We start from the raw sequence: 26168 nt of genomic DNA, 5'->3' as shown, positions 1-26168 counted from the left end.
AACATCTATTTCTTATTCACAGCCACCTCATCAGTCGTTTCATGCTCATTACTTCTGCCGTTCATTCAAACTGCAGCTACTGAGATCTTTGGTTATGTTACAAAAAAAAAAATACTGACTGCAAACCGGTTGTGACACATTGATTGAACTTGTATTGTTTGCAAAATCAAAGTATTTACTTAGCATTAATATATGATACTATAGTACTGTACTGTAAACAGAGCAGACTTGTTTACACAGTGGGTGGCTACTAAAATGATCTGGAAAGGCGCTGGTTCAGCCGTATGTTATGAATCACCTGGGTTGCACTGCATCAAAGCTTCTTACTTCTAACAGAAAACAAAATTCCCATGACGTGATGATAGCTGGTGTAGTATTGTATGAATGTAAATGTTTATCCATGCAAAACAACTGGGTATTAGAGCCAGCATAAAAGGCCAGCTTAGGATACACCACCAAGTCCTCTACATCATACTGTATAAATAAGGGAGTGTTATTCACATTCAGTTTTTTATTCTACGGTTTGCTAATGTTATCCCATTTCAATACCAAATAATCAGTCACGGGATGGAATAGGACACTAAATGCAGTTTATTGCAAACTAACATTTTGACAAAATGTGTTAAATATATTTATTATTTAAAAAATGTGCATTGAAAGTGAGCTGTTTTTCAAACGGTCATAAATAAATAATACATTTAAAATATACATTTCTGATATATTAGGTGTTGCCTGGGCAGTACTACTAAAGGCTACAGGGGTATAGAGTTCCTGTTTAAAAAGAGAAGGGTGTGATATCTTGGATGTTGAATCATATGATTGGGTGGTAACTCAGCACACCCATCTCTTGATACCCAATACACCCTGACCCCTGTAATTTCCATTAGGAATCAGATTGTCTTTGTAAATATCATCTTTGAACAACAATGTGTAAAAACCATCAACGATAATTGCAAATATACATTGTACACGGCTATTTTTACACTTACAACACATTTTTGAATTATCTTTTTTTTTTGCTTTACAGGTTTGTTAATGTTCTAAAAATAAAACTATTAACTCAATATTGCAAAACAACCTGCGAAACAAAACACTGGAATATCAATGTTCTCGTCTTAATTATAATGTATACAATTCAGCAATGAAAATATTTAATAGAAAGCTGTAACTTGTGGGGTAAGCAATTAATGCAAACCTTAGACCTGAGTCATTAAGGAGAGAAAAGAAAAAAAAAACATGGACAAAACCATGTGGCAATGAAAGGGGCGCAAATTAGTTTATTATTTTGTATATACGTTAAATACTGGCTGTTTTTTCATCAAGCACACAAATACTTGATAGCTTTATTTTTACACTGAAATTTAAAGTGGATCTAGAACATACCCTACCCCAACTATAAATCTGTCCCCACATTTTAAATTTACCTCCCCCTCCAATGCAACATGGTTTTGCGAAGGTGCAAAGTTACTCCGTTTCTTAATGACTCAGGCCCATTGATTCCAGTCTCAAATAACATTTGGAGCCTATGTTGCTTCAGCTTGGTAACAAGACTGCTGCTTACAATTTTAAAAAACATGCCATTCTCTTATAGTGTGTGAAATGCGTATTCAAGTTATATATGTGTTTTTTTTTAAAACTTCCTTTGGATAAAAATAAAGTTTATGTTTGTTTCCCTTTAATAGATATGGGATGATTAAAAAATATATACCCTTAACTGCAAAAATCACAAGTAGCTTTGATGTGAATAAACAGTTTTTATAACATGTTTCACACTTTCAGTGTCCCATTTGTGAAAGATATATCTGAAAGCCATTTTGACCTGATGTTTTTATTATTACTGTGGAACAGCCCATACTCATATCTATCTATTGGCACTTGTTACGTAGTGGGTGCAGACCGCATACTACATCCTATTACCACTATACTGAAGCCATGGCTCGGATGATGACTGACACTGAACAGTTCATTTTGGCAAGTGTTCCGGGAACCAGAGCGCCCACTAATACCTTTCAGCACAACAGCCCATTTGGCACATGTCAAAATTGTCAGATGGTCATTGTGGGCCTGTTGCAAAGTCAGAGCCACTTATCACATGTCAAAAGACCTAGGACTAGATTTACTAAGCTGTGGGTTTGAAAAAGTGGGGATGTTGCCTATAGCAACCAATCAGCTTCTAGCTTTCATTTATTTAGTACCTTCTACAAAATGATAGCTAGAATCTGATTGGTTGCTATAGGCAACATCCCCACTTTTTCAAACCCGCAGCTTAGTAAATCTAGCCCCTAATCTTTTCTACCCCATATTCTTAGAGAACTAATATGGCAGTTACACAAAACTTACTTGTGTTATTGCTTTCTCTGGTCCTTTGGTTTCATTATGTGCACATGAATCAGGAAGCCACTGAACATGGTAGAGTTCCAAAACATGATCTGTGTTGAAAGAAGAGGAAAAGACCCAAATCATTAATTAGTTATCCTCTGCATGGATTAAAGTGGTATAGGTTGACAAATAAGTTTTAGCAAAGGTACATATCAGTTTATAGCACTAAAACATGAAATCAACAGCCAAAAAAATAACATAATTACAGGGTAGCATGGTGGCTTAGTGGTTAGCACCTCTGCCTCACAGCGCTAGGTTTATGAGTTCGATTCCCGACCATGGCCTTATCTGTGTGGAGTTTGTATGTTCTCCCTGTGCTTGCATGGGTTTCCTCCGGGTGCTCCGGTTTCCTCCCACAGTCTAAAAACATACTAGTAGGTTAATTGGCTGCTATAAAATTGACCCTAGTCTCTCTCTCGGTCTGTGTGTGTATGTTAGTGAATTAAACTGTAAGTTCCTATGGGACAGGGACTGATATGAGTGAATGGGGCAGGGACTGATGCGAGTGAGTACAGCGCTGCGGAATTAGTGGCACTATATAAATAGCTGCTGCTGATGAAATAAATTATGCAGCTCTCATTCATATTTCTAGTTATAGACATCACAAAAAATAATAGTCTCAAGCCTTTAGCCTTTGAAACTGAAGGTTGGCCAGTCAGATGATCCCTGGACTCAATTAATAAGCTGTCAATATTTACATAGTGATATGTATTCTCTATGGCTCTAATGGTTATTGGCAAGTGGAGCACTGAAGTCTGGTTACTGAATTGTGGACAATGAAGTGGTAATCGAGATATTACAGTGAGGACACGGGAGGGATCCCTACATTGCTACCTAAGAGTAGGTGAAGCCTGGTAGGGGAGTTATCCTGGGGGAAAGCAATCCTTTAAGTCACATCAAAATGGTTAAGATCGAACAAAATGTTTTATACATATTCTAATTAATTAGTATACTGTTATTAATATCTCACATTAATTTATGATTTACCCGAAATAATTATGATTTGTTAAATTGCCTTAAACATAAACTTAATTGGCTGCTGTAAATAACTAGACAGCAGAACCAGTCAATTAGTAATAAAACCCTAAATGGCTTATACATTATGTAAGTACAAATGATAATTAATTAGGGAATGAAAGATTAATTTACAAGTTTGCTTTAATGATAAGTGGAGCAGCTGCTGTGTTTCACACAGCTATGTTAATTATCTATATCGCTTTATCTCAACTGAATTAAAAATAGGGAAACGTTGAAGAATACACTCAGCCATACCCTTTTCGGTTAGTGAAAATAGATAATATTTTTTCAGAAAATGGTCAAAAAAGATCATGATCATCCACCTACAGTGTACTTACAATCAACTTATACCTATTACAATCTATCTAAGCCTATTTAAAGTAAAATCAATTTTTGGACTGTTAAGTCAACTTAAGTATAACTGCTCACTTTGATTAATCACAACCCATAATATCTTGTTACAGTTAGTAATATAATACCTTGTTTCTACAGATACTAGAACAAAGACATATTTTTGTGTCTTCATAAACCTTGAAATCAATACCATATGTCACCAAAGCATATATTATACCTTACGACTGATACATAATGCAATTTGAATATAAAATCATCTGACTAGCAATACTGGCAAGATTTCAAACTTCAAACATGTTTTGATTCCAGCTCCTGGCCCATGTGCTTAGAAGGGCAGACAAGGAATGCTTCTAATGGGTTTGTCCACTTTCAGAAAAATTCCATTAACCCCTAATTATGACCTGCTCACTCCCTGTCTCCGCTAAAGTGCCAAATAAAGTGAGGGGACCCCCTATTTGTCACATGGAGGGGCAGGTTGAAATAAATGGGGGTTGTCCTGATATGGACAGCCTTTTAATGCCTAAAATAACAGATAGCAGAAGACAATAACAGACACTGAGGTAGATGACAATGTTACATCAAATGTAAAATTCTTTATTCCTGTCATTGTATAGGGATTTTTGCATAAACATTTATATAGCATTTTAGGCTTAGTGGTTGTTTCATAACTCATAGCTAGTAAGTGGTAACAGGAAAGAACAGGTTAATTACATTTTATATTAGACCTTATAGAGCCATGTGTTACATTAAACATAAAGATAAAATCACTAGTTAACACACAGACAACATGACCATGCAGCGCTGTGCTATATAAAGTATAGAAATAATGTCAGATGTATCAGTAAGCCATATTTTTCAAAGGAAAGTATTTTTTTTTTGACAGCTTAAAAACTTTTTGTTTTACTGTGTTCAGCGCAATCACTAAACTCTGTAATACTGAACACAAATGAAAATAAGGCCAAATAACCAGATCTAATGGTGAGTTGGCATCTAAATAAGGAAGATTTGCTAAAATACCAAACACCAGACATTTATTCTCTTATAGTAAACTTAGATTTCTATTACTAACTAGTAACAAAAATGTGGCATGGACTATATTATTTTAATAGTTGTTACCAATGCTGATTAACTGTTAAGCAGATACACATTGTACATCAATATTGGTGTTAGAGTTTGTTAATTTGCCAAATCCAAAGAATAAAAAGTTGCTTTCCCCATCCAGTTAGTAGTAACAATAAAAACAGACAGATAAATGCAACTAAACTGATATTTTCCTAAAAATATTAACTTGAAATTACACTGAAAATTGATATATCACCAAAGTCAAACTTCATTCTATCATCAAATGTCTTATTTGTTGAAAAGAAATGTTCGACAAGAAAAATTACTGTCAATGCAATCTTAAGGAAAATATTTATCAACAACTTTGAGTTAAATTGATCCTGATGCATGTAAATCCATCACGTATATATAAAATGATTGATAGAAACGTGTTAGTAATTGAATGCAGCTTGGAAGCATTCACAGGTTTGTCCCACATGTGAACGCACTGGTACCTTCTGCCCTCTCTGGTAAGGTAGTCTTCATAATGTGAACAGCCAGATGGTTGGGGGTGAAGGGGCGTCAAACCTTCTCCCAGTCCGGACACATTTCAAAGCAGAATGTATGACCTCCGTTTGCTGGTTCAATCCATGATCATGGTGCATTACATACAAAATCAAGCTATTAAATTTCTTATTAACTTATTATTAACATCTTCAAGAACAGAAATATTCAATAACACACAGTGGGTGTCATTAATTCAGATGTACTTTCCACATTTATATATGCACAATAGTGCATATTTTTATGGGTCTGTGCATACACAGGTGCATGCCCTCAAGTTCATGGTTCATCTGTGCATCTTATGTAAATGCTTATTGTGGTTTTGAAGGTAAAATTTAAAGGCTCATGTCAGAAGTGAAAATGACATTACAAAGCATGGCCTATCATAACATTTCCTCCCCCCATTCTTCTTTCACTTAAAATATTTTCATGCTCCTACCCATATACTATACATTTATTAAACTGGTTATGTTATATAGTTTAATGTGCAGAAACAGTCAAAACAGGTTAGTGCAACAGCTGTTTGATTCAAGACCTTATACTTAGAAACATTTACCACAATACTATCTGCATGCTGAATATATGTGTGCACAAAACCTGCTAACTAGAAAGTTATCTTTCTATCTCTCTGACTTGTAAGGAGTTGGAGCATAAATTTCACCTATAAATGACTTGGACATACATAAATCCAATCGAAAGCTCCCCTCTACAGAACTAAATGCCATGCCCTCCTATCTGCACATAACCAGTTATATGTCTCCCTCTAAAGCACTAAATGCCATGCCTTCCTATCTGCAAGCAATCAGTTATATGTCTCCCCCTAAAACACAAAGTCCATGCCCTCCTATCTGCACATAACCCATTATATTTCTCCCCCTACAACACTAAAGTCCATGCCCTCCTATCTGCACATAAACAGTTATATGTCTCCCTCTACAGTATTTAAGGCCATGCCCTCCTATCTGCACATAACCAGTTATATGCCTCACTCTGCAACACTAAAGTCCATGCCCTCCTATCTGCACATAAACAGTTATATGTCTCCCTCTACAGTATTTAAGGCCATGCCCTCCTATCTGCACATAACCAGTTATAATCCTCACTCTACAACACTAAAGTCCATGCCCTCCTATCTGCACATAACCAGTTGTATGCCTCCCTCTACAGCACTTAAAGCCATGCCCTCCTATCTGCACATTGTGCAAAAGTAGCTTTTAAAAATATATTTTCTATATATTTGGACAGGAGGCTAAGCAATGCCCACATACATTGCAACAAGCAAATAGAAAGTAAAGATTATGAACAATATTAAATTCTGAAATGTTAGACAGCATTACTATTTTGATAATTGTTTGTTTGATGATTGCAAATGAAAGCAAATTATAATCTTACAGACTTTAATCAATTAATTAATTAATTTATTTATTAAGACATACTGTTTAATATGGTACCTACAACACAACTGAAACATGGACATTGTTCTGCAATAAACTGAGAGTATCCTATGTACATTAGGTGTGGCCTTGCTGTATAGACAGGGCTACACTCAAGTGTTGATGGAGTACTGCCAACCAATTAGCTCCTTGAAATATTGTATCTATTGAGACTGTATTTATTTAGATTGTACTAAAAAGGCGCGAGCCGGTGTATACTGTAGTATGGTATTTGCAATCTATTGAAAATGTAATTGACCACTACGCAATGATTTTAGCAACACAATCATTGAGACATACAATACAAGGTATTGGCAGAATGTTCCACCAGCCCTAGGATTTAGTTCACAACTTTCAAAGCTTTAAAATGCTTACAAAAACCTATCATAAGTGATCACATCAAATCTAATTGATTGAGGTTGTTGATAGGGTGTATCATTTTCTACTAAATTAAGATTTGAAGTGAAATGATTGTAATAAAGATGCCATTCTGATAAAGGTCATTTTGAAAACCAACCATGTCTACATATTCTTGGAATTGCTTTATCATTATCTTTATTCATCTGACTGAAAACATCAACGTGTATCTCACAATCTTCAGATAGCATCGTACTCCGAAATCTTTCATCATCTTATCAAAGCTGGACTGTTTCCAGGTTTCTGTGTTTTAGAAATAAACTAGTACAAAACATGTTCTACAAACTGACATTTTTATAAATAAAAAAAAGGAAAAAGTGCAAAGCTTAAAAAAACAGTATATAGTCCAAATAAAAATATGAAAAATAACAATAAATTTACATTTTGTTTCTTAAATCTAGCAAATGACTATAGTACCTGTTAAATGAATTGTAAATATTTGTACTTTGTGTAATTGTCCCATATCTTTTCTTTTCAAGATAGTATTGAAATTATATTAATCTAATGAATGCTAAATATTTCTAGATGGGTTACTAAAGATTACATTTTGCCATGTTCCATAGTCTTTAAATTGTAAATGTCAACTATTGTTAATTGATGTAGAGTTGACATATTTATGACACTGTCCAATTATGTAGCTACTGTTCAAGCTTTGATTGTTGATAGAATACATTGCTTGCAGCGTTAAATATTTTTTGAGCATTGACGTGGAAGGATAATGCAAATGGAATCAGTGATTCACGCTCAGTGTATTATACTGTACAATTTATTTCATATTATAAAATATATACAGCAAGTACATATTATATGTTATTTTATTCACTGTTCTACTGTTCTTCAGAGCTTATTTACTAAAGAGTAATAATAAATATTTCCATTATAATATATTTATGTTTTAAAGTAATATGAACCCACCTTGATCTTGTTGGGGTTCTCGGCGTTAGTCTCAATCCCCTCCCCCTCCCCCTCCCACTTCTCACGTCTCCTCCAAACTCATTAATTCTTCTTATTGCACTCAGACATATAACTAAGTCACCTTATACACTATAATAATTTCATGTAATGTGCGTTTTGAAAATTATTACTGTTCATTGGTTAATTACAATTTTATTTTCTCGTCAGTTTCTAATGTCTGTTACTATGTGTATACGAAATATTAAAATAAAAAGTCTTAAATAAATATATATATATATATATATATATATATATATATATATATACTGACACTCAAAGTAAATACACAATGATTGAAAAAATGCACAATCTGTTTTTATTTATTTGTTTATTTATTTATTTACTGTATTGTGCCAGCGGGTGTGTTGGTTGCATTGAGCCAGTGGGCCCGTCGACAGCTGTTTGTGTTTTTTATTTTGTTACTATTAACTATTCTGTGCAGGACCCACCAGATGTACTGTCATTGAATATCAACATTGTAATTGTCGACATTCCTCCCGTCAACAGTCACAATGTCAGTATTTTAAACATCTCGACAGAATGAATATTTCGTTGTTTATACTATTACCATCTTAATGTCAACATTATAAGTGTCGACATATTCATTTTTGCCAGGATGACTACATCCTGATGGCGACAATGGAGAAAATCACCTATTATATCCCTTGCAGAATCTATGTACTTAACCACATAAAAGCCCACTGGTTCTGCTTAGAGAACAGGTCCCAGTCCTCCTCCATTGTCTTCTGATTCTCCTCTCTGACCCATGCATGATGATAAGACTCTCCTTACACGAACTTCTCCATTAAGTCAAGAAAATCAGAGAAAACGGGAACTATACTCTTTCTTACTATACTCTTCCCTTCCTCCCTCTGACTCTCCCCCCCCCCTTCCCCCATTGCAACCAATTTCTCTAGTTATACTTTCCCACATATGACTTTGCCTACAAATAATCTTCTGGATTTACTATTATATTATTTTTATGCATCTTTTTCTGACCACACAGCCTCATACACAAAAAAGATACACTTTGGCAAGATTAGTCTGTTGTAAAAAAAATACAAATAGCTGGCAACTTTAAAAAAAATCTCCCTGTTTATTTCTATTTTTACAATGCTATCTGGTTTATGATTTCCCCCTTGCCAAATATTTTGAATTGAATATATAATTTTTTACCAACCAATTCAAAACTGTACTTAGTGTGGTATGAGTTATAGTTATAGGGACAGCTTAGACATAGATATAACCTTGTCTCCAAGATCTGCAGCCTTTTCTCCAAACCCAGCATCTCAGTACCTTGGTGCTGCTTTACTCCTACAATGACAGCTGGAGGAAGCACACAGTGACACATGTCACCCAGCACTTCCTCCTACAATCACTGGAGGAGGGGTTTTTGGGAAGGGAGGATAACTCTTTCAGAGCTACAAAGAATGGCTGGAAGTTGGAAAAAGAATTTGGGACAAGTTCTTTAACTTTGCAAATATGCATTAAATAAGAGCTCAAGAACTTTAAGTTGAACACCAAACTTTTTGCACGTATTTTATATGTTTTTACTTCTGTTAGAATATGTGTTTTGGGACCTACATGCTTGCAGGCCATCCATGCTAATAAATAATTATTGGAAGGTTACATATAGTACATATATTGATGGGAAATAGTGGCGGTAGAGTCATGGATCTCTGCAGTGATGGCTGGGGAGTGACACAACAAACATGGCTAAGTATGGCAAAAACTTTAAATCTAGACCCGAGAACAAATCTTCTGCCTAATCAGTGGTTAAAGCTTAAGAGCTCCAATAACATCTACGGGAAATCAAGGGAGGAAATGTACAATTTGTTCGGTAAATATTAAATTACAGGCAATGTGTAGTTTGCATTACACAGATGATTACTATTTACATTCCAAAAACCATTTATATTATCTTCACACATAAAATACAAAAAAAAGATGAATATTTAAAATTCCTTCTTTTTGCCATGTACAAGGTAAAGAAGCAAGACAAAAAAAATCCAGGGCACATCTGTATAAATAAGGCTCAAAGCAAAGTTAATTGACAGAAGAGATACAAATGACATTCTTTTACAAGTGCCTTAAGGAAAATGGGGCACAACATGATGCACATTGGCTGAATTAAGAATTGGTCACAGTGATTAGTTCTAGTCTGTTGCTAATCCATTTAATCAGACAGGAATGCTTGGTTCTTTGCTGCTATCCTTAAGCTTTTTTGAAACAAGAAGGAAGAGATAGGAAGACGTAAATCATACGATCATCGCACTGTACTTCCATATAGTGTAAGGGAAGAAGAACAAAGTTGTATTGTATCAAGAAATACCATTGATATTCAGGTGGCTTAATGTGCTTGTCTTTGAAAAGTAATATTTTTCTAGCATAACCATTCATTGAAAGTGATGTGCTTTGCTTGGTTTAACGCTTCAGCTCACTTGTTTAACATCCTTTCTTTTTTCACTCAATGAATAGCTTTTAATAAGAAATTTGTATAGGTGAATAAACAGCTTGTGAACAAAAACTTTACAAAACAATAGATCCATTAAAAACCCTATTATATACAGTGTTGCATTGCAAGGTTGTAATGGTTTTAATTTTATTGGTAAATTATCAAACTGGATATATTTTATTTTAATAATGCATCAGTAATTGATTTGTTTTTCTGCCCGGATTTACATTTTCTGGTACACATTTGCTGTGTTACTTCCCTTCCCAGCCATCACTGCAGAGTTTCACAGCCCCACCTCTACCTTATCCCATTAATATAACATAACTAAATATATGTATTTTTCTATTAATTAGATCTTAACATGGATTCTTTATGCTGGCAGTCACGTGACCCCCAGCACACTCCAGGGAGGAAATTTATCAAGCTGCGGGTTTGAAAAATTGGAGGTGTTACCTATAGCAACCAATCAGATTGTAATTATCATTTATTAGTACATTCTACAAAATGACAGCTAGAATCTGATTAGATGTTATAGGTAACAGCTATACTTTTTCAAACCAGCAGTTTGATAAATTTACCCCCAGAAGTTCAAATAAGTATAAAATAAGTAAATAATGACTTTTCCTGCATTTATGTTGCCCTAAAACTGGGATTTATGGTATTTCCAGAAATTGACCCGATTATTCCTGATTATGTCATCTATACAATAATAGTAACTCCCAGCATTCACATTGGGTCAGAGAGAATGTGGCAATTAAAATAGATACAGGGGATATACACATTGTTATTCAGTATGGTACCCTACCTAATTCAACAATAAGGAATCAAATGTTTAAGAAAAAAAATGTGATAGTGAGAACAGAAAGAAAGTAAAGGTGTGCAGAAGGAGGCCAAAGGGCTACTCTCTACTTTGCAGTCCATGATATTATCGTAATCATCATCATCACATGACAGTAAAAAAGAAATGTAAGGTTTTATTAATATAAATATCAGCCAACTTTCAAAGTTTTAGCAATTTCAGTTAGTATTTAGTTAAGAACCCATTTACTTTTTAATTAAAATGTGAGTCCACTGTAGATGGAAAAATCACTGAGACGATTTTAAAGGTTTTACAAGCAGTTGGAGTTAAGTTTAGTGATCCATGTATATTCTAAATATTACTGCCGTAAAGGCCATTTCAAAATACATAAACTTCAGATATGTCAAAACAATTTCAAATACAAATGAGTCAGTGAGATGAATACACATCAATGTCAATATATATTTTGTTTGAATATTTTTCTTAAGGAAGCTATTTCAAATAATATAAGGACACCCTATTAATCTCCTTACTATTTCACATGATCTAACACTACAGCCCTCACTTTGAAAAAGCTGCTATGTCTGAAGGGGAATTTTTGATGCATGGCTGGACAATTCAATGCTGGCAGAGGAAAAATGAATGCATTAGGTATATAACCTAGTTGGAGAATTTAAAGGACCTATAAACCTTCCCTAAATACAATTTCTGTGAAAAACCTCTGATACATCCCTGCCCCTCTCCCCCCCCCCCTTATTGTGCAGTGGTTCCACTGGGGTAATATTCTTACCCCAGCAGCAGATATGATCTCTGCCCCCCCCTTTTGTTATGAAATGCATAAACGGGGTGTCATTCCAGTCCATGCAGCCTACTCTACACATTTAAGCTATGCTGCCAAGCAAAAGATGAACTCTTTATTTTACTGGTGTTACCCAGCGGGGCTTTTATTTAATTTGAAACCCTACATACAAATAGCAGGAATGCATTTATAATGACCGGGATGAAAAAAACATATTTTTAGAGGGTTTACCGATTCTTGAAAGAAAACTGTCCATCCTTTAAATTAATTTATATTACGGTTTACACAGAGGCAATTTCAACTTTATAACCAATAAAAATATTGGATTTCGACAATAAAATTGGAAGAATATATATTGTTGTTGGGAAGCAATATATAACATGCATGCACCACAAATGGTGCTGGTATTGGTAGAACTTAAAATACTTCAAATTGCATCCGCTCAATGAAAGAAATATATCGAATAATCAAAAAAACATAAACAAATTTCTTGGGACCCACAGCAACCAATCTGATGTTCATTTTAATTTTCGAAACTGCTACAGAAATTACAGTTACAGTAGAATCTGATTGGTTGTTAGAGAAACAGCACTTTAAGGGAGAGATTCAAATGCCGACAATGTGGCGCGTGAACAACGCGATCTGCACATTGCTGGCGATTACGGTAAAGATCACTTATTATTAACTTATTTCCCCTTGCATCTCTATGGGGTATGAGGAAAAATGAGTAGAGATTTCTGTCAAATCTCTGCCTTGAGGTGACTTGTGGACCTTCCAGAGACACCTGAATGCAGAGTCATTAAGGAGAGCAAAGCATAAAAAAGGAGTAACTTTGCACCTGGGTTGCATGCCCCTCCGAGGTAAATTTAAAATGTGGGGAGTGATTTACATTTGTGGTAGGGAACGTCCTAGATCAACTTTAAATTTCAGTGTAAAATAAAGCTATCTATAGCTATAGTATTTGTGTGCTGGATGAAAAAAACAGCCAGTATTTAACTTATGTGCAAAATAATAATACACTAATTTGCACCCCTTGCATTGTAACATGGTTTGTCCTGCAGAAAATGTACTTCTTTTTTTACCTTAGTTTCCTTAATGACTCAAGCACCTTGCGTCTAATTGAATTCCCCCTTAGTGTAGTGTTGTTGTATGATGCAAGATGACCCTGTTCAGAACTAATTCAGAAATCAGCAGGTCACAGTTAACCTTAGTCTCCTTCACAGTGGGGTACTGAATCCAACAAAATATATTTTAATATTTAATAATATTTTTGATAAGTGGTTACATAAAATCAGTAGACTAAATTATCGAGAATAAACAAATGTATCCAAACAATGTATGACTATAATTTAACTATAGTTGAACATTCTGAATTGAATAAAGTTCCTGGAATACTGTTGTATATATTTGAACAGTTACGATTGAGATACAAGACTTTTCTTCCAAAAGAATAATCTCCAATTCTTTAGGAATTGAATGTGCATTCTCAACACTTGACTGTGACTTCAACCTTTTGGTCTCATAAAACCATAGCCTAGCTAGAAGCATGTATGGGAAGATCCAGGTTTGGTAGATATTAATTGCCCATATTTGTATCTTCTTTTTGACAAATATTGTGTGTACTATATGGTGCACAAGGGCAGGTCCTGGGATCTCCAGTGCCCCTGCCCAGAGACAATGCATGAGCTCTGAAGCCCCTTATCACTCTTCCATACCCACGTGCCTGTTTCAATACCTGCTTTGTTTAGAGCCCATACCAAAAAAAAAAAAATTCTGTGCAGGTGCGCTGGGGGTGCCCGGTGGGGCACATGGCACCTGGAATCGCTTTCTATGCCTTAGCTGTAGTTGCACCAGGCAGAATAATAATCAGACTCATTGCCCAACAGAAGGTGTTTGCCCGCACTATAAAACCACAACAAAGTTTCATATTTGGGAACAGGCACTCCTATAGGCTTTCACAAAACATTAAACCATCCGCTAAAAAAAAAAGAGTATGAGGTATCTCTTCAAACTATTTTTCTCCTGTTCAAACTATATTACTTTCTTCTCCTAGTGGGTAATGCAAGTTTTTTCTGATGCCATTTTCCTATTTTCCCTTCAGCACATGAAAAAAATATTTTTATCTCACACACCTGCGATTGGAGAACCAATATTCAATCTCTTTTAAGGTATGTACACACTTATGTTTGTCATGCATTTTTAAATACATGTTAATATGCATGTATAAACAGTGTTGCTTTTATATATGCACTTGACATTTACAACTGCATCAATCTGTGTTTTGTAAACCTATGTTTATGGCAAAACAGGACTTTGCTATTTTTGTCAAGCAAAAGCATGTGAAATTGCATATGTAAACTCATCTGAACCACATGTCATTGGGTTTATAAAAGACTCCAATTGAGATTAATGTACGGTTTCACCTGCCAGGTTCTGCGAAATGGAAAATGTTCAAAATAATGCACTACAGTGCAACACAATGACATGTAAAAATCCAGGGTCTCATGTTTATTTTGGCATATACATGCGCCTCACTAGTGTTAGAAAACACATGTTTATGCATCATTTTAACTCCAGTGTGTAGGTAACATAAATCTCTCACATATGTGTTAACTTTCTTATGTCTTTTTTAGTATGGATGTATTGGTAACTTTCTATTAAAAATATGAATTTTAATAAATAAAATATGAATTTTAATAAATAAAATATGAATTTTGATTAAAAAAAAGAACTGCATTTTTTCCATTAGGTCTTTCTATAGTTTTCTCTGTCCCTGTGCAAATGTAATTTTTTATTTTTTGTGTCAGCGTGTACCATATATTAAACTAATTAATCTTTCACCTATGGGACCATTTAATTTATAAAATGCACTATGCACAAAAAAAGTTGACACTGAATTAAATTTACTAATCCTATTTAAAGAAATAATCCTAAAAGTAGAAAATTCCAATGTCCACATGGTTGAACTGAGAATGCACTTTCAATATTTCTTTTTCAATTTAAAATGTGACTTTTTTAGGGCATATCCAGAACTTCATATTTGACGTTACAGTAACCACTTACTAATAAATACTAATGCCTGCAAAATATTGATCTAGTTACATTTTTAATATACAAAATGGTTGAAAAAAGTTACATTTTCAAAACGGTTCTACAAAATATTTAATGTTTCACGGGTGGAATTGGGATTTAAGTTGTCCAGCACCCAGAATTCCCCTATGATTCCCTTATCATTTTTATTTAGCTGGGACAAAAACTTCCCATACATAGTGCACTGTATAATAAAAAAATTTAAATATGCAGAGATTACTTTTTTATTTAATAAAGTGTCTAATAAGGGGTTTGAAGAGTTGTTAATTCAATTAAATTTTATTTTAAAATTATGAAAGTGTATTTTTTTACACTTTTAGGTCCTAGGAACCCTTGCTCATTATAATTCGACCAGTAGGATGGCAAATTTGTCATTTCAGGGGAGACTTTTTAATTACCCCGGACCCCACAGTCTATGGGTGTTAGGGCACACTGTCTTTTTTCGTTCCCTTGGAGAACCAGCCTTGAACTGACTAGCTTGAATTTGGTTTTAACTAAAGCATAGGAAGGCCATGCCCATGGTCTTCCTGTTATAATGGAAGCCCAGGCTTTCTAACACTGGGGCAGATTGAAGATTTAGGAACAGGGACAAAATGCTCATTTTTAATTATTTATTTTTGTATGTATGGCACTATACACATGGATTTTAAAGCAAAGGAGTATATTGCCACAACATTGTTTCTCTGCAAAATGGCCTGTTTCACTGTAAAACTACGCTCTAGCATATATATATATGTTTGACCTTTATAAATGTTTAGGACAGTGGTTCCTAAACTGTGCGCCGTGGCTCTCTGGGGTGCCACGATGATTTCACATGGGTGCCGCGGCCAGGGCCAGTGGTATGCCAGGTGGGGAACTATTTGGTAATTATTTTGACTTAGGGGTGCCTTGAGCAACTTATGGAGACCCTAAGGGTGCCTCTAACTGAGAATGTTTGGGATCCACTGGTTTAGGATGACATTTTTCCAGAATTGCATATTATCAACAAACCCTATAGAAGTTATAAAGTTTTTTTTCTTGCAAGCAAAATTATAGCTCCCACATATAGATAAATATAAGAACTCAAAGAAATAGGGCTAGAATGTTGGGGAAGCAGGAATTACGTCAATCCACTGGCTGTCCAGTACCAAAAAATACTCTGTATTGTACATTAGCTACTAGGAACAGGTGGTCTGTTTTTAACACTAACTACCAGTTAGCCATTTAAGAAATGGGTCTAAACTGTACACTAGTTACGTAGCATCCAGCTTTGACTATATATTGTACACCAGACATAAAACTCGCCTCTGCTTTCTATACTAGACTTAAGAATCAGCTCTGGTTTATATACCTGCCACCAGAATATGGTCTGTCTTATATATCAACTACCAGGATAAGGTTTGTGTTATATTATAGTCTGCATTATAACATACGTTTTGCATACTGGCAAACAGAATTTGCGCTACTTTGTATGAAAAAGTCTAAACATGAAGCAGAGAGTGGGACTAGCTCTTTGAGCTTTTCAATGATATAGGGGTGATTCAGTCCCATAATTACTACAGCTACTAACTACTTAACTGGTGGACAGAATGGGAAATGTTGGCAACTTTCCCAGCTCCCATTCTTTGTATCATTACTGCACAGAAAGTCTTTTATCTGTGCACATTGACATGTTCATATGTATAACAGAGATGCATAGAAAAATCAGGTACTATAAAAATAAACTGTATTCACCTTCTGTCTTTTTCCAGTAAACTTTAACCTGAAGCTGATTATCCTGGTAGAATGGAGCTCCAATTTCAAGCATGTGACCCGTAAGCTTTCTTTGAGGTGGCACTAGAATATCAGTCTTCATTTTGCTGACTTTTGTTATTTGATCCTCTGAAAATAATGAAAATAATTATTAGAAACGAACCTGCATCTTTTTTTTAGCTAGAAAACTATATTTACATGAATTTACTGTGAATTGTTTTAAATAATATTGAACAGCATTAGACCATTGAACTAGTTAAGTGAGAGTACAAGGCTTAATAAAAAAGAAAGAAAACTTTCAGGACCATGTTCCTAATCAGGAGATATGTAGTTGTCAGGGCATATCTGCCCATCCACTTATTATCGCTGGCGGCCATAATTCTGAGGGAGCTAATGTTGGCACTTAACCCGCCAACATGCTAAATGCCAACACTTACATTATGCAGACAGGTTAACAATGTCGTCAGTGCGATTGGCGACATTTACAATGTCACCCATCACAATGCTGATATTAAGAGACCAATGTCACCTGGTACAGCGGCTATACCCCGAAACTGGCGACATTGGTCTTTTACTGTCGGCATTGTGATTGGCGACACTGTCAATGTCATCAATCACACTGACAACATTGTTAACCCATCTGCATAATGTAAGTGTCTGCATTAGCTGCGTCGCTATTTTGTACCCTACCCCTTATTATGACAGTTATGCATCTAATGTCAGTTACCACAAACCAGATATTGAGCCTCCGATCTCAATCTACTTCTACTAAATAGAGTTCTACCCAGATAGGGAATACGTTTGGGAAGGACCACCGGGCATCTCACCAAAAAGCTTGCAAACAAGGAAATACAGGGAACACTTTATCCATTTTCTTTTCTGTGCAATACCAGTGGTGCAATATGTTGATGGTTGACAATCATCTGTTTCAATGTACATATTAGCTTAAATGAAGATCTGACAAATGTTCTTGATATTCTATTATAAACTACACTCAGAAAATGAGTCTCGCTGAGTTTTGTGGTTCATGATCATGGACCAAGTAGAACATTTATGAAAATCTATGGCCCTAACGTGATAGCCCATATTTTATACCTCTGCACTCCTTTATGTACCTAAGATAAGTTTGATTGCTGCTTTTCTCTGAATAACTAATTTTATATTATAGATATTTGATAACAACTGCAAACTTATTTCTGTGATGTATAGCACGATTACACACACATGTACTTACTAGATGAACTTGTTGGCCCAGAGGAAAAGTATAGCGAGACCTTTGCACTTTTCAAACGAACCTGTCCCCAGTATGTAATGGCCTGAATATCTACCATATAATTGCTGTTTTGCTGTAATCCTTCTAACATCACATAGTTTTGGTTCTGAAATGTAAAATTATATACATAGTTATATCCATGATACATATCTTATCTTGCATTTCATGTCAGTCATATAGTATTAGATTTTTCATAAAACATTTGGGGCTAGATTTACTAAGCTGCGGGTTTGAAAAAGTGGGGATGTTGCTTATAGCAACTAATCAGATTATATCTTTCATTTAGTTAATACCTTCTACAAAATGACAGCTAGGATCTGATTGGTTGCTATAGGCAACATCCCCACTTTTTCAAACCCGCAGCTTAGTAAATCTAGTTCTTGGACTATACTAAAGCTGGCAAAACATTTGCCAGTTTTATCAACTTACTTGGCCAGTGTAGACCACACTGGCCAAAATTATGTGACCTGACCATTCAAAATGACCTCCAAACGAGTAGATCTATCCAAAATGGAAACCCACATGTGTGGTGATAATGGACAAATATCTGGTAGTTCGGCTATCATGCTGAATGTCAATATCTTAATATGTGGACAACTGATGACGAGGTACATGGTATGAATATAAAACAAATAACAAATAAGTGCTAATAAAAAAAATCTATTTATTCACCCCTTCTGTTGTCTTTCTACGCTTTTTCTTTGCAGGAACAATAGATTTGCCATGGGATGTCCAGCTCCAAAACACTTTATAATGGTGTACTGGAATGTCAGGTTCTTCTGGGAGATCCCATGTAACCCGTACAGCCATGGTGCCATCATTGCTTGTGGTTGAATTGGCAATTTTGAGGTTTGTTGGTGCTGGCGGAGCTGATGGATCTAGAAAAGAAAGTGGATTTGGGGGTTTTACATTTTTATGTTAGAGATATTTATTTATTTATTTTCCAAAGTTAATAAGGGCAAATCTGACCTTTTAGAAAAAAAAATATAGAGCACCACCTTGATTGGTCTTTTTTGATCTTGGCACTGTTATTGCTGGCTGCTGAGAATGTCCATGTTTTATTTATGTAACTTCTATAGTTGTGAAAAATGACATGTCAGGTAGGATGGGAATAATCTAAATAGAGGATTCCTACTGTTAACTGCTTATTCTTAGGGCTCCCATAATTTTAAATGAAAAGCCAGGATACCCATGTGAACTGAAGCTTGATGGGCCAATATTAAATTTTAGTTCCCAAGTAAAGTAAAATATTTATATGAATCTATTCTTATTTATTCTGTTATTTGGACATCATGGGCCCAATTTATTAAGGATGTGAACTGCAATTATGTGCGTATAATCCAGAGGTAGCTGGTCCTCAGATACCCCTGCCACTTCAGCAGTGGGTAATGTTTTCCAAACTATGAATAAATTAAGTTTGGTACAGTGCAGTTTGTGAACTTACAACATGTAAAGTCACCCGAATAGTCTACATACACAATAATCTATATTTATATTCATCATTTATTTAAGGAAAACATAAACTGTTAGGCTTAATATTTTAACTTATGGCTGTTATTGACGTTAAGCCTCATTATTTGATTTACATCATGTGAATTTTTCATTAAAATGACATTAGTATGTACCGCCCATTTTTTTTCACATCCACCTACAACACAACAGTTTTCATTGACAACAATGTGAATAACATCATGAAACTGAGATAACCTGTTAAAATACATATCTATAGAAAATCACACATGATGCTTGAAAACAATAATACATTATCAATTTAATAGAACTGCTCTGTAAATCACTGTCATTGTTAATGTTCACCTTCTGAAATACACATCAGGCATAAAGTCTATTTTTGCTAGGTGTGATTTTTTTTTTTTTAGTCTACTGTTGTGTTATTTTATACTGTATGCTAAGCTGTTTTTAGAATGCGTTTCTGCTCAATTTGATATATGTCACAATACAGTCACAGAAATGTATTTCACATGAGCCTCGCTGAGTACAAAAATAGCAGGTCAAGTGGAGCGTCACTCATAGATCGAGAACAAAAAGAGACAGAACTTAAAAGCATTTAACAAAATGAGGTCAGGCATTCTTTTAACTTCAGAATGCACCTGGATGTTTTTGCAGTGCTAAAATAGCTATTTAATACATTTCCACACTCACTGCATTAGTCAAATAATCAACATAATAAGTAGAATCCCCAGTCTTTGTTTGAAGTAATCTTCCATTATCACGCTGAAAGGAACAGTAGTTCTTATTCACTGAATAACAGATGTTAAAAATAAGGAAACGAAAAATAAAAAAAGATTCACAGTAAAAATTAGATGACTAGAGAAGGCAATTATTCTGTCTAAGGTATAAATAGAATGCTGAAACTGTGCATTCTATTACTAACTCATGGAAAAAAATCACTATAAGTGGGCTAAATTCATTTATAAATTAACTAATATTATGCAAACGTGATTTGGAATCTGTTAAATTATTTTTTTCTTTCCACGCTGAAATGATTGACTGCATACGTAAGATTTTGGGCTCAGCCTACAAAATGACTGCAACTACTCTGTCTGTAGGAGACAAATGTTCTTTAAATTTCACATGCTTCAAATGTCAGATCTATCTATCCAGAGGAATAAAATTAAATTGTGAGGTTATACAGCAAGATTTGGGGGAGTTCTAGAACGATCAGTCCAAACTGCACATGCTCTGGCTTCATATATATGTATTTCTCTTATAGCTTTTTGCAAATATCTATGGGTCAATCTATCTATCTATCAATTTTACAGTCATGGCCAAAAGTTTTGAGAATGACACAGATTTTATTTTTCACAAAGTCTGCTGCCTCAGTTTTTATGATGACAATTTGCATATACTCCAGATCAAGGGTGGCCAACCAGTCAAAGACCAAGAGCCAAAAAATATCTATAGGTGCCGCATAGAGCCAACTTTAACTTTTATATGTGTGTGCATATACATATACCCAGTATAAACATGCTCATACAAACCTTACACACATACATTTAAAATATAACAGAAATTACAATATCTTTCTAAGTGAAAAAGAAAATATCCAACACTTTAACAAAATGTTCAGAATAATCATCAAATCAGCACAGCTCTGTACTGCACAGGTCTTACCTCTCTGCTGTGTCCAGTGGATGAGGGTTCAAAGGGTTACTTATAGTCTCTTCACAGTAGCTCACACTGCTACTGCATAAACAATCCCTCAGACCTCTGGGTATATGCCCCTCTGTACTCTCCACATGCCACCAAACAGAGGTGGAACTAGCAAGCTGTGGGCCTGGTGCAGGGAGGCGGGGAAGATGGAACTGGGGCCCTAACCCTCTGCACCTACCGTACCAACGGTAGTTCCGCCACTGCCATCAAATCTCCCTACATGCCCAGAAAAGCTCATCAGACCTCCCTACATGCTCCATACATGCCAATCAAACCTCCCCACATGTCAACAGACATCCACACATTCATCAGATCTGCCCAAATGCCATCACATCTCCTTACATGCCCATTAGTCTCTTTACATGCCCTCAGATCTTACATGCCCCCTATTTACCTCTCCCACCCTGCAGAGCACACTACACTCTCTCCTCCCAGGGGCGCACGGAGGATTGTCGGGGGGCGGGGGTTTCTACCCGCCGACCGAAGAAAAAAAAAACACGAAAAGAGAGCTGCTGCGCATGCGCAGCAGCTCCGTTTCGGCGGCGCTGTCTAAGAAGCGTCTGCGGCGGTGCTGTATACAATACAGCACCGCCGCGGATGCTTCTTTGACAGCGCCGCGGCTGCTGTATAGGACAGTGGCCACTTAGTTAGCGCAGGGGGGGGGGTTTCTAGAGACTCAAAACCCTCCCTGCGTGCGCCACTGCCTCCTTCCCTGACTTGAACATCTGTGACACTGCAATCTCCCTGCATTGTACAGAGGAGGCTACAAGATATGGTTGCTCTTTGTCAGTTGAGCAGCTGAATGTTTTAGAATCTGCCCCTGCCTGGAACACTATACTTGTTTGATGCCCCTGGCCAGGAGCAACATTTCAAAGCTCAAAGAGCTATAGAGCCAAAGGTTGGCCACCGTTGCTCCAGAATGTCATGAAGAGTGATCAAATGAATTGCAATTAATTTCAAAGTCCCTCTTTGCCATGAAAATTAACTTTTTCCTAAAAACAACATTTACACTGAATTTCAGCCCTGCCACAAAAGAACCAGCTGACATCAGGTCAGTGATTCTCTCGTTAACACAGGTGAGAGTGTTGACAAGGACAAGGCTGAAGATCACTCTGTAATGCTGAATGAGTTAGAATAACTGACTGGAAGGGTACAGTGCTTAAAATCATTGTTCTTCCTCTGTTAACCATGGTTACCTGGAAGGAAATACGTGCAGTCATCATTGCTTTGCACAAAAAGGGCTTCACAAGCAAGGATATTGCTGCTAGGAAGATTGCACTTAAATCAATCATTTATCAAATCATCAAGAACTTCAAGGAGAGAGGTTCAATAGTTGTGGAGAAGGTTTCAGAGCGCCCAAAAACATCTAGCAAGTGCCAGGACCATCCCCTAAAATTGAAGCAGCTGCGGGATTGGGGCATCAGCAGTGCAGAGCTTGCTCAGGAATGGCAGCAGGCAGGTGTGAGTGCATCTGCACGCACAGTGAGACTTTTGGAGGATGGCCTGGTGCCAAAAAAGAAGCCACTTCTCTCCAGGAAAAACATCAGGGACAGACTGATATTCCTCAAAAGGTACAAGGATTGGACTGCTGAGGACTGGGGTAAAGTCATTTTCTCTGATGAATCCCCTTTCAGATCTGGACATCTGGAAAAACGCTTGTCTGGAGAAGGAAAGGTGAGCGCTACCATCAGTCCTGTGTCATGCCAACAATAGAGCATCCTGAGACCATTCATGCGTGGGGTTGCTTCTCAGCCAAGGGAGTGGGCTCACTCACAATTTTGCCTAAGAACACAACCAAGAATAAAGAATGGTACCAAAACATACTCCAAGAGTAGCTTCTCGCAACCATCCAAGTTTGGTGATGAACAATGCCTTTTCCAGCATGATGGAGCACCTTGCCATAAGGCAAAAGTGATAACTAAGTGACTCCGGGATCAAAACATCGACATTTTGGGTCCATGGCCAGGAACTCCCCAGATCTTAATCCCATTGAGAACTTGTGGTCAATCCTCAAGAGGCGGGAGGACAAACAAAAACCACAAATTCTGACAAACTCCAAGCATTGATTAGGCAAGAATGGGTGACCATCAGTCAGTATGTGGCCCAGAAGCTGATTCACAACATGCCAGGGGAATTGCAGAGGTCTTTAAAAAGAAGGGTCAACACTGCAAATATTGACTCTTTGCATAAATTTAATGTAATTGTCAAGAAAAGCCTTCGACACTTATGAAATGCTTGTAATTTTATTTCAGTATACCATAGCAACATCTGACAAAACAGGTCTAAAACACTGAAGCAGCAAACTTTGTGAAAACCAATACTTGTGTCATTCTCAAAACTTTTGCCCATGAATGTACATTTCCATGTCTATAAACACATTATTTTAGTAACTTTTTTATGTATTTAATTATCTAATATCAATCAGTTTTGCTTTTCTTCTCTTGTTTGAGGTGACCAGATGTTCACATAATGAACAAAGTAAAAAAAAGCAGGACAGAAAAAGGAGGCTTGTTCACAAGTGTGACTGTTCATTGCAACAGGAGAACACAATCAGGGTAGAAAAGGTAATATTACAACATAAAATAGGATTCCAGAATAGCAAGTATGCATTAGGCAACCGCCAAGTGCATGTAGCAATGCCACATGTTGAACGTATTGTGCATGGTTTTTGGTTAAAATGAACATGCATAGACACACAATACTTCCTTTTAAAGGTGGTATCTGGTTCCTTCTAACGTACACTCCTTTTCCCCCACCTCGTTCAATTTATGTTGGAGCCACTGCAACGAGTTAGGCTCATTCAAGCACATTTGGTAGAATTACCCCAAATTACTACCCTTCTGGGTGGAAGTCAGGAAGTCAGGAGATTGGTACATACCATTACAGGAGTAGAAGTCCATAGCTCACCAGAATATCTACTTATGTCCTTCTCAGTCCTTGGTGCTACTAAACATACCAACATGTTTGTCTGGGACATTGGAAATGCAGCCAACTTCCTAGTTGCGCTTTCTTGGAAGGAGAACAACCCCCTATGGCTTATTTGGTCATCTGTAGAAACTGGCACCCTGATCTAACTCAATGGATGGCTTCCTAGCCATCCATCACTAATACCAAACCCTAATCAACCTTATCCTTCCCTCTTCCACACAACACCCTTTTCTACCTTCCCATTTAAACTATTGATCTGAGTGAAAATTTAATTCAAGTGTTTGTCTGTTCCTTTTGTACTTATGGAATGCTGATATATCTGTTCAGATTCTGTCATATCTCTGATTGTGATTGGGCAGCACGGTGGCGAAGTGGTTAGCACTTCTGCCTCACAGCACTGGGGTCATGAGTTCAATTCCCGACCATGGCTTTATCTGTGTGGAGTTTGTATGTTCTCCCCGTGTGTCTGTGTGTGTTAGGGAATTTAGACTGTAAGCTCCAATGATCTGTCTTTAAAGAAAACATTATTTAACTTCATCTAATAATTATTTGGAGAAATAATTGTCTATGGTAAAATGCAAGTAATAAGTATAACAGAAAACACAAGTATATGGATGTACATTTTTATACAGTGTTCAATACATGTTCTTATAAAAATTTAAATGTAATTTGATCGCTGTTGTAGAGTTTCAGATTCTAATAAGTGTTCTGAGTACTGTACAATTTAGAAGATTTTGTCTAAAAAAACAAAAACAAAATTCTTATCTTTTATTATTCTGACCTGCAACCTTGAAGCCTTGGAGTGATGCTAAAGACAAGCTTTCCAGCACTTAAACCATTAAAGACATATCCTTAGGATTCCTCAGTGTTCAGCAAATGACACACATAAGCCAGCTGCTCAACATTAAAAATCATTAGTCCCAAGAGGAGGAGAGAAAGATTTTTATTGAAGGCTGTGGGTGTCTGTTTTAATTTTACAAGCACACAGCAATGTAACCATGAAATCGCTCTGAACATGGGATTTATGTCTGAAGAAAGAAAAAACGGATAGCAGCTTTTTGTGTTTTATGGTGATAGTCAATACTGAGCATTCATCTGGGGGAAAAGCAGAACTGACTGCTTGTACAGGAATGGATTGGTGTAAAGGTCAAATAAAATAGGGCCTAGAATGGGAGAGTTACAGGGATGGCAGGTTGCCTTGTTTCTTTATCTTATCACATTGCCATATCCTTGTCACAAAAAAACCATCAATGATCATTTAATTGCCGGTAAAATAAATGTATTTATTTTTTGTTCATGGAGTACAGGGCTCAGAGGATTTTGGACAATAGAGTTCTTCACCAATTATTATTATTATTATTATTATTATTATCATCGAATATTAGTAAGGCACCACCGTTTTTGTGCTTTGCACCTGCTACTGACTCTAGGAAAAATTACCTATTCACCAACAGTCTTGTTAGTTTATCAATGTTTCTGTGGTCATGTGGAAAGGTATACAAATCTGTCAAATATATACATTTTTGCATTAAGAGAAAGTAAATGGCCTCGTATCTATCTCGCAAATTGAGTAACAATTAGGCAAATTAACAGCTATGAGAGAGAAAATCTTTCAACAAAATTGTTTATTTGCCTATCCTCATAAGCACGGAAGAGGTCTAAATATAAACACAGTGCCTTTTCCAGCAATCTGTGAAGTATTTGCTTACTTTGGGATTGGGAAGTGTATTAACAAGCTCTGTCAAAACATCTACAAAATGTTT

At 36.2% G+C, this 26168-nt stretch overlaps 1 protein-coding gene across 1 annotated transcript in view; it reads right to left on the bottom strand.

Annotated features, from left to right (window-relative positions):
• Nucleotides 1-26168, bottom strand: part of ANOS1 (anosmin 1) — a 174087-nt gene that overhangs the window by 18254 nt on the left and 129665 nt on the right. The window contains exons 7-10 of the mRNA XM_075196468.1: nt 18979-19184; nt 18268-18412; nt 17016-17162; nt 2341-2429 (exon numbers count right to left, since the gene is read on the bottom strand). Coding sequence (XP_075052569.1) covers nt 2341-2429; nt 17016-17162; nt 18268-18412; nt 18979-19184 — 587 coding nt within the window. The remainder of the gene's footprint in view (nt 1-2340; nt 2430-17015; nt 17163-18267; nt 18413-18978; nt 19185-26168) is intronic.

This window comes from Mixophyes fleayi, chromosome 2 (assembly GCF_038048845.1).
Source record: "Mixophyes fleayi isolate aMixFle1 chromosome 2, aMixFle1.hap1, whole genome shotgun sequence".
Taxonomy (NCBI): domain Eukaryota; kingdom Metazoa; phylum Chordata; class Amphibia; order Anura; family Limnodynastidae; genus Mixophyes; species Mixophyes fleayi.
Note: the sequence above shows the minus strand (reverse complement) of the source record. Positions and strands in the feature narration are given on the sequence as shown.